Below are 10,319 nucleotides of genomic sequence, written 5' to 3' on the forward strand. Positions count from 1 at the left end.
CATTTACTCTCAGAATCATATATGGGTTTTTACGCAGAGTTAACTGTACTAACAGTTAACTCATAACTTCACATATGTTAATTCCATTAATCCTCACAACAATCCTGTGAAGTAGTGCTACTATAAAACCCATTTTACAGATGAGGAAACAGGCCCAGAGAGGTTCTGTGACTTGCCCAGCATGATACCAGTACTAAGTGGTGTGGAGTAAGGATTCAAATCCAAGGATTCAAATCCAGGTTGGTCTTAACCACTGTACTCTTGTGACAGAAATTTGGTACCACTTTGAGGAGTGCTTCTGTAGCCACTGGTGAATTTACTTTTTAGGCTCTCCTCAATATTCTGGTATAATCTCTTAAACATTTTGTTCTGAGAGAAGCTATGATCTTGAAAAACTTTTATGTTTGTATTATACCTAAAATAATTTGAAAAACTATAAGTTGAAGCTTTTATCATAAATTTAAATACTTGAAAAATATGTAATTTCTGACATAAGTTGATATTTTAAAATATTATAAATTATATATAAACAATAAATTATAATTTATATCTTTAATATATCTTAGTGGAATGTAATACAATAAGGAGTTGATGTCCACCGTGATCCATTTAAACATAAGTAAACGATTCAAGTGTTACCTTCCTTTTTCTTCTTGAAAACTGTATGTTACATTTCCTCCACAAAACATTATCCTAATTTTTATGCTTGAAGGTCTTACTGTCTTTTTGTTCTTTGTTATGTATTTGTGTATAAGTTGAAATGTTAAATTTTCATTTGCCATGACTGTAAAGCACTAAATGTTCGTGTTCTTTTTGTTGTACTAAAATTTTATAATTACACAGTTGACCCAAACAGCAGATTGTACACATTGATACTTGGAGTAAAATTTTACTGGAAATGGCCCCTCTTATTAAAGAAGGCTCTGTTGACCAATATTTCAAATTGTCCTTTGGCTTTCTAAAGATTTTAAAATGCAGGTTAAGTATATTTAAAGGTTTTAAAATATAGTGGACCAAGTAAAACTGAAGATGGGTGAGATGCCTTCTGTACATTGTGAGATGGGAAAATGGGAAAGGAGAACAGACTTGATACGCTGCTTACAGGTGACAATGCAGGCACAGCGATTTTATGAAAGTGCTGATGTGGAACTTGAGGATCTAGAAAGCTTTTTTTTTTTAAGGTACAAATGAGTTTTCTTTTTTAAAAATTATATTTATTTCTTGGGTGCGTTGGGTCTTTGTTGCTGCGCGCGGGCTTTCTCTAGTTGCGGCGAATGGGGGCCACTCTTCGTTGCAGTGCACGGGCTTCTCATTGCGGTGGCTTCTCGTCGCGGAGCACAGGCTCTAGGTGTGTGTGTTTCAGTAGTTGTGGCACACGGGCTCAGTAGTTGTGGCGCTCGAGCTTAGTTGCTCCGCTGCATGTGGGATCTTCCCGGACCAGGGCTCGAACCCGTGTCCCCTGCATTGGCAAGCGGATTCTTAATCACTGCGCCACCAGGGAAGTCCCTAGAAAGCAATTCTTAAACTATCTATGCCCACATGTTGCATAGTCCTTGGTATAGGTACCTGAAATAGAAGACTGGTACTCAAGAAGAACTCTCGTGGTGCACTGAAAGACACCAGGATGGGCAACTTCACACTATTCCAGCAAATATATACATGAATGTCATCAGTGAGGGTACAGATAAATGTGTATTCTCTTGGGAGTATACCATATAGCAGTTAAACAAGCTATAAAGTGACTGACAGTGTCCCAATTTAGAACAGTAATACTCTGGATATGTATATAACTTATGAAAAATTCATTGTGATGGGGAGAGGGTAGTAGGGCAGGGGGATATGTGTAAAAATGAGGCAAATGAAGATAAAAAGGACTTTTTTTTTTGCACGCGGTACGCGGGCCTCTCACTGTTGTGGCCTCTCCCGTTGCGGAGCACAGGCTCCGGACGTGCAGGCTCAGTGGCCATGGCTCACGGGCCCAGCCGCTCCGCGGCATGTGGGATCTTCCCGGACGGGGGCACGAACCTGTGTCCCCTGCATCGGCAGGCGGACTCTCAACCACTGCGCCACCAGGGAAGCCCCAGGACTTTGTTTTTAAAAAGTTAATTATAAATTCAAGATGGTAAGCACATAAATGTTAAATTCTTTGTACTTGGTATTTTTAATTTTCCCTAAGTATGTGAGAAACTTAAAAAAATATTCCTCTGTGGGAAGAATATTTTGACCAACTTGGTAGTGAAAGGATGGAAAGTATTGATTAATAAAAGGAAAGTGCCAGTGAGCAGTCAGACTCAAATTATGCCACCTAAAAATAAATAGGTATACAAAGTTCATTTTTGCCATTAAAAAGCCTACTTACTTTATAAATTTCAACACTTTGGACTTCCTGTATGGTTTTCTTAGGGCCAAGCTTGGGATTCCCTGGGGAAAGGTTGGGAGCAATGCCCAAATTCCCCAGATGCCCAGATTATCCAAAGTTCTTTAAAATATAAAATGAACATTATCCTTGCAAACTGTCAGTGTTATAGACCCAAATGCCGGATTCTTTATAGTTTTTATTCAAGCAGCAATACATTTAGAAACTGAAAAAGATCACTGACAATTTCTTGATTAAAAAAATTAAATACCTATTAATCTCAACAGGTGAGCATTTATTTTTGATTGTAGAACTTCAATATATCTTGCAATGACACTTTTCTTTGGTCGTCACTTAGAAAAATACTCGTCCCAGCTCAAACATTACCTTACAAATAAAAAGTGAGAAGTATTAATAATTTCATGGCAAATCACTGGTACAAGCTAAAATGACTTTTCTAAGGTCGTGATTAATGAAAAATGCTCCCGAAGTTAATTACTTTTGTTATTACAGGGCAAGCTGCAGATCTGAGGCACAGGTGCTTGGTGTTGGGTTGAACATTATACATTTACAGCTAGAACTTTCCCTAAATGCCATCTTTTAAAATGTGGAGGGAGGGACTTCCCAGGTTAGCGCAGTGGTTAAGAATCTGCCTGCCAATGCAGGGGACATGGGTTCGAGCCCTGGTCCAGGAAGATCCCACATGCTGCAGAGCAAATGAGCCTGTGCTCCACAACTACTGAAGCCCTCGCGGTTAAAGCCCGTGCTCTGCAACAAGAGAAGCCACCCCAGTGAGAAGCCTGCGCACCACAACGAAGAGTAGCCCCCGCTTGCCGCAACTAGAGAGAGCCTGTGCGCAACTAAGACCCAATGCAGCCAAAAATAAATAAATTTATTTAATAAATAAAAAGAGCAAATAATAATAATAAAAAAAAAAAACGTGGAGGGAATTCCCTGGTGGTCAAGTGGTTAGGATTTGGCACTTTCACTGCCATGGCCTGGGTTCAGTCCCTGGTCAGGGAACTGGGATCCTGCAGGCTGCGCAGCATGGCCAAATAAAATAAATAAAAATGTGGAACTTTTCCAAAAATCATACTTAATGCATTTTCAAAATATTACCACAGTCACTTGAAACCTGCCTCACTTCCAAACAGACTTAACATTTAGAACAGTCATGCTCTTTCCTGGTATTATTTCCTGTCAAGTTACTTTCATAAAAGTTACCTAACCTCTATGGTGATAAGGATGACAATCATCCATTCCAGGCGGAGCGTCCTCTTCTCAGTCAGGTGATTCCGCATCAGATCTGTTAGCTCCATGCAGTGCTGAAGCTTTTCATTCATGACCTGCGTTAGAAAAATCTCAAAGTATCCTGTATATTTAAACAGTCACGATAACAGTCGCATGCTTCAAAATTCTAAGTTTGAAATAGGTGTGCAGTGAAAAATCACCCCTTCAATTCTTGCTCCTCAGCCCTCCCCAAAGGCAAGTACCAGTGCTACTTGTCTCCTTTCTGTGAATCCACCTAGAGACGTTCTGTAACGCACAGATCTGACTGCAAGAAGTACTTTGCATACTGAAGCTCTTATATTCATAAGACTTTGATGGAAGATCTAAAAATAAAGTTTTTGATTTCTGGTTTTTCGTTGCTTCCCTTGGATTTTCAGCAGTTAATAAAGGCAAACCTGAAATATTCTTTTAGCATGGCCTTAAGATGACGAACAATGATTATCTACTAAAACTGTTCCAAGCCCCCCCAAACACAAAACTTGACCTGCTGCACACTCGCCACTAGATGGCACTGCTTTTAATGCTTAACTGCAGAGGTTCTGCGTTCTGATGCCCCACAAGCTGGCTGAGGGGTTCATAGAAAACAGAATCTTTGAATTTAAGACTTGAATGTGACCACTGGCAAGTTATACTTCCTTAATCTCTCTGTATCTCACTTTCTTTTGGAAATGACACAGTCTGGAAACAAATTTTTAAAAAGTTTTTGGATTCCCCTTGATAACTTCTGGGGTACGTATGCTCAGAGTGCAGGTATGGTCAGTGGAAATCTGAGACAAATCACAGATGCATGTTTGGGGACTGACTGAAATGTGCTAGTGCACCATATTTACTATCATTTTGCACAGAGCATTAGTAATGAGAGCGAACACGTGGAACCACACTGATAATACGTATTTGCCCACGTTTCCAGACTTCATGTAATCCTGTAGTCACCAATTTGTATAAATGTTCAGAACAGTGCCTCTTTCTTTTCTCCCTTTCTTCGTCTTCCTATTTCTATTGGCTGCTGCTTGCTCTTGGTCTACAAACATGCTCAGCCTTAAGCTTGCCTCTCTCTTCAAAGTGCTGACCCAATCCTCTTTTTAACTTTGACTAAAGAACAGACATTTTCTTTCTCCACTTCCTCACCACCAACTTATTCCTTAGCCCTTAGAGGTTGTAGATATTACCTCTACTCCCCCGAAACTTCCAGATGTCTCCTAAACAGTAACACCCTTTCTTGGTTAGATTCTGAAACCTCAATTAACTCAAGCATTTGACAGCACCCTGAAATGCACACTTCCTTTGGCTTTTTCTCCCCTAGGGACCAAGTTCTGCCTCCGACCATCACTCTTTTTCTGAGTCTTCTCGGACCTCCCCTGGCCTGTGGATGACATTTTCCAGAGTCCTGATCTTGTCCCTCCTGTCCTCTAGCTCTGCACTCTCTCTGCACGATCCTGCCCATCTGGTGTGTGTAGGCACTTCCTGAACTTCAGTCATTTCCATCCCATCACTGCTTCTGTGATACACGTGCCAGTTGGATTTAAAGTCAAAAAGACTTAGAAATGGGGACTTCCCTGGTGGCACAGTGGTTAAGACTCTGTGCTCCCAATGCAGGGGGCCCAGGTTCGATCCCTGGTCAGGGAACTAGATTCCCACATGCATGCTGCAACGAAGAGTTTGCATGCCACAACCAAGGAGCTGGCGAGCCACAACTAAGGAGCCTGTGAGCTGCAAGTAAGATCTGGTGCAACCAAAAAAAAAAAAAAACCCACAAAAACCACCTTAGAAATGTTTATTTTAAAAGGAAACTACATTGCCAAAATGAAAAACCAGTATGATGTGAAATGGTGTTGGATACACAAAGCTGAGCCTGGTGCCTGGCAAAGTGGTAGATTATACATTAGAGGGCCGGTCAAGAGCCACTAAAGCCAAGCTAAGCATCTCTCCTCAACTCTGAACGAAGTGTTACTTGCTTCAAAGCTTACATGTTACTTCAGGGTCCATGTGTTACCTAAGTTCATCTCTTGTACAAGTGTATGTATTCCACATTTTGAGAAAGACTGATTTAAACTGTTTTTTGATAAGTCCCAAGTATTAACTGCTTAATCCCAATTTCTCCTCTGCCCGAATTTCTAACTGCCTATAAAACATCTTTTTACTATTTTCCTGCCAGAACCTTAAATTTAGCATTTCTCAAACTACAGTTGACATCCTGTTCAAGTCTATCCCTCTTCTTGGGTCCCTAGCTCAAAGCAGGTCACGCTATCCTCTCGGGCACCCAGCGTAGAAACCTTTGATCTCTATCCTGCACTCCTGGATCCCTGGCACTTCAGTTGTCCTTGTTGTATGGAGGCGAGTCTATCCTCTCCTTAGCATTTCTTAATACACCTAGTAGGCTTTCATCAACTATCTGTCACCTCTTCAGACAGGTCTGTTTGGTTGTTTTGGTGGTGGTGATGGGCTGGGGGGTTTCCGGGTGTCGTTTGCACGGGCCACCAGAGTTCTCATCCTAAACAGGATGGATCGTTTCACTCCCCTGCTCAGGAGCTTCGAACGTCTTGCTATTGCCTTCTCGATGACATGAAACAACCCCAGATGGTTTAGTCCAAGCACTCTTCAGTGGGCGGCGCCCTCTTCACGCCTGAAGGCGAGGTTTCTGTGACCCCTCCTGACCTCCTGCTCGCTCAGCACTCCCACAGCACCTCGCTGTTTCCCTCGTTTAGAACTTACCTCATGGCCACCTGCTACCTGCCCGGCACCCTCTCCTCTTGCCCCCTTGCTTTGGAGAGTTACTCTTCCCTGTTTCCAACCACGTGATGCTGCCAATCTTCGTATCACTACCCGCCTGACACCAACCCCTCTCCCCTCCCCCGAAAAGCCCAAGGGGGAGACAGGGTCAGTACAAGACCCAGGCTTGGCCAACTGTGAGGCCCAGTTGCCTCATCACATGGCTGGTCAAAGCACGGACACATGGCCCAGTCCTTTGAAGCTGCCAGGCAGAGTAACACGTCGCTCGAATATTCCCCTTCCCACAGTCCTTTCTCCGCATTGCAGAGAGAATGCCACCAAGAAGGAAAGGATGAGGCCAAATTGGTACGGGGGATGCTGAGGCAAGAAACAGTCCTGGTGACCCGTCTGGGTCTGTGCAACAGACATTCCCTGTTTCACACCTGCTCCTGTTTCTCAGCCCCGTGAGCCAGTACACGGGGATAAGCAAGGTCACTCCAATTGTCCTCCTGTCGTGCGCAAGCAAGGGAGCCCCAACTAACACATGCTTCCTATGTCCTTTGGTTACAGAATCAGACGTGTTTCGTGCGCACAGATAATGGAGCAGAAGAAAACGGGGACAGGGTCCCAGAGGTGGTAAATGTGAAGTAGGCTCTAGCTAGGCAGGTGCCAGGAAGAAAAGGTGGGGTGCCAGGGGGACAGTATTTCTAGTAGAGGAAACAGCATGGAGGCAAGTACAGCTCGATAGTGAAAAACCTGAAAGTGCTTGGAGGTAAGGCTGAAAAAAGGTAAGTACTGAATCGTGAGAGGTACTATATAGACCACAGGTGGTAGGCAGAGTAATGGTCCCCCAGATATTCACATTCTAATCCTTGGGACCCACGAGTATTACACAGCAAAGGATACTTAAGACTGTACAGGAATTAAGGTTGTTAAGTCAGACGATCTTTAGATAAGGAGACAATCCTAGATTATCTGGGTGGGCCCAGTGCAATCACAAGGGTCCTTAAAAGTGGGAAAGGCGGGCAGAAGAGCTCAGTGATGCGAGACGGAAGAGGGATCTGAGCCAAGGGCAGTGGGTGGCCCCTCGGAGCTGGAACAGCCAAGGAAATGGCTCCCACCCAGAGCCTCCGGGGCGGTACGCGGCCCTGCCAACGCCTTGATTTTGGCTCAGTGACTCCCAGGTCAGACTTCGGACCTACAGAACTGTAAAATAATACATCTGTGTTAAATCAGCCTGTGGTAATTTGTTGCAGCAGCAGTAGAAATGAATACATAGCACGATCATGTTGGAACTTTCTTCTGCAGGTAAGGGAGTCCTTTGTCCACTCTTAAAATATTTGTTCAATATTTACTATACTGTGCTGGGCAGAGGAGATGAAATGGTGAATAAGACAGATATGTCTCTGTCTTCTGGCTACAGGGCCCAGCCTAGAGGCTGGGAGACAAAGAAGAAGGTATTAGGGTGAACGGGGGTGGGAGATGCACATCAGCAGTCAGGGCGCAGAAGGCGGGTCAGTTTGGTAGCCCTCCCTGTCTCACCAGCCCAGGGCCTATCCTAGAGACTTTCAATAAATATCTGGTAATGAATGCATGACACTCGGGAGAAAACGAAAGGATGCTCTGACTGCATGTGGAAGATGAAGGAGAAACAAGAAACCATGGTGAGTTTCAACTTCCTGCTTGACTGACCAGGTGGTCGTGCTATTAGCTGAGACAGAAATAGAGAAGATTCAACTGCATTTTCTGGGAGAATACAGTGAGTTTCACTTTGAACTCTTAATCACTGATTAATTCTACAAATATTTATGGAGCACATATTCTACGTTGAGGCCTTTGCCAAGAAGTGGGAAGGGAGCCAGGAAGAAGACAATCCTGCTCTCTGATTTCACGAAGCCTGCATTCCAGAGGGGAGTGTACTCATCACATACTTACGGGGAAAGCAGCTTCTATCACTTTCGCTGCTGTGTTTTAAGGAAGGAGAGGGGGAATCTCACGAGTGCAGCTCCAATTTCATATAAATTCCCTTTTCCCCTCTGAATACCTGCTACTACTTTTAGCCACCTTGCCCCAGTTCCTACACAGATTCCAATAAGGATGTGGAATATGTAATTTATAAAAAACAATTTAAAAGAAACAAATTTTAGCTCGTAAGGAAAATTTAAAGTGGATTTCCAGGGACTGCTGGTAATATGGACGGAATGTTTGTGGTCTCCCAAAATTCACGGTGAAGTCCTGACCCCCAATGTGATGGCATCTGGAGACGAGGCCTTTGGGGGTGATGAGGTTTAGGTGAGGTCTAAAGTAACATCCTTACAAGGAGAGTCAGAGACACCGGAGTGGGTGCTCTCTCCCGGCCTTGTGAGGAGGCCACACGGAGAAGGTGAGAAGAGGCTTCTCACAGGCACTGAATCCGCGGTGCCGTCAGATCAGCACGATGCGGTATGTGAACCGCCGCCCCCGAGGAGTGCGCACCAAGTACATGGGCAAGTGGTGCCCAACTGAAACAGACCTTTATTTTTATTCTTCAGGACACTACCTGAATTATTTTTTTACAGCACAGATTAAGTGCAATGTACGCATTATTCCAGGCACTCAGTTAAGGATTCAGAAGTCAGCAGCATTATAGTTACACAGAACTCACATAAGATTTTTTTGAAAAACACCACGCAACTGACCTGTTCTGGGGCTCTTCCAGTTTGGGGACTGAGGGGACCTGGTCCACCTGCTCCCTAGGCTGCGATCACTTTCCCCACACTGGGTACTGAGGGAGCCTCTCCACTCAGAGGAGCACTGTCCCCAGCGAACCCCAAGTGCCCTCCTGGCACATCCCCTCCCTCTGCTTGAGCAAAGTGAAGACGCAGGGGCACTTCCTCCAGGTTTCCCCTCCCTACTTGGCACTGTGATGCTTGTCCAGCTAGTTGATCACTTCACCGCGTGTCAGTGTTCACGATCGATCCTGTTGTGACATTCCTCATCTTCAGCTGTGCCTTTCACGCTGAATGCAGTGGTCATGCTGAGTAAGTTCCTCTCTTTACACTTCTCCTCCTCTGGACCACACACGCAGGATGTGTCCTGCTCAAACCACCTTCATCGTTGGTGACTTCAGCGATTCTGTTCTCTTTTCCTGTACTCTTTTGTCCACGAGGGACATGTGAAGGACACCATGGGCATCAAAGATGCCGTGATTTGAGGAAGGACACAGGATGGGGGGTCGGGCCAGAGGGGGAGGATGCTTGAGCGCACACTTCCCAGGCAGCCGGTTTACCTTGGTTGTTGCTCAGCCACTGTTACTGACTTAACTCAGCACAATAGGCTGGTCATCAGAAGAGGTCTGATGCATCTGCTTGGTGGCAATAATCTTTTTTTTTAAATTTTTTTTTGCAGTACGCGGGCCTCTCACTTCTGTGGCCTCTCCCATTGTGGAGCACAGGCTCCGGATGCACAGGCTCAGTGGCCATGGCTCACGGGCCCAGCCGCTCCGCGGCATGTGGGATCTTCCCAGACCAGGGCACGAACCCGTGTCCCCTGCATCGGCAGGCGGACTCTCAACCACTGCGCCACCAGGGAAGCCCGGTGCCGATCATCTTTATACTTCATCCCAACGATCGTGGTTCCACCCAACGTCTTCATTCCAAGAGAAAAAGGGGAGACATCCAAAAGCCGTAACTCTTGAGCGCTTTCAAATTCGCCCCTAGTAAATAGGCTGCTCATCAAGGTTGATGCTTTTGTTTAATGTCAGTAAAGAATTCTCACAAAAGGTTTATTTTCAAGTTTTCCTTGAGGCATAATTTATATACAGTAATATGCACTTGTTTCCATTCTAAGTATACAATTTGAAGACTTTTCACAGATAGACACCTATGTAAGTAACACCACAGCATTTCCATCACCCCAAGATCCCTTGTGCCCCTCTGGAATCTACTGCCCTACCCACCACCCCACCTCCAAGCCCTAGGGAACC

At 44.7% G+C, this 10,319-nt stretch overlaps 1 protein-coding gene across 1 annotated transcript in view; it reads right to left on the minus strand.

Moving 5' to 3' along the window:
* Positions 1-2,557: 2,557 nt before the first annotated feature.
* Positions 2,558-10,319, minus strand: part of RMND1 (required for meiotic nuclear division 1 homolog) — a gene marked incomplete at its 5' end in the record, with an annotated part of 32,399 nt that continues 24,637 nt past the window's right edge. Inside the window, 2 exons of the mRNA XM_079716164.1 lie at positions 2,558-2,743; positions 3,586-3,702. Of these exons, the coding sequence (XP_079572290.1) occupies positions 2,711-2,743; positions 3,586-3,702 (150 nt within the window). The 3' untranslated portion in view covers positions 2,558-2,710. The remainder of the gene's footprint in view (positions 2,744-3,585; positions 3,703-10,319) is intronic.

Source organism: Hyperoodon ampullatus, assembly GCF_949752795.1.
Source record: "Hyperoodon ampullatus genome assembly, chromosome: 12".
Classification (NCBI taxonomy): domain Eukaryota; kingdom Metazoa; phylum Chordata; class Mammalia; order Artiodactyla; family Ziphiidae; genus Hyperoodon; species Hyperoodon ampullatus.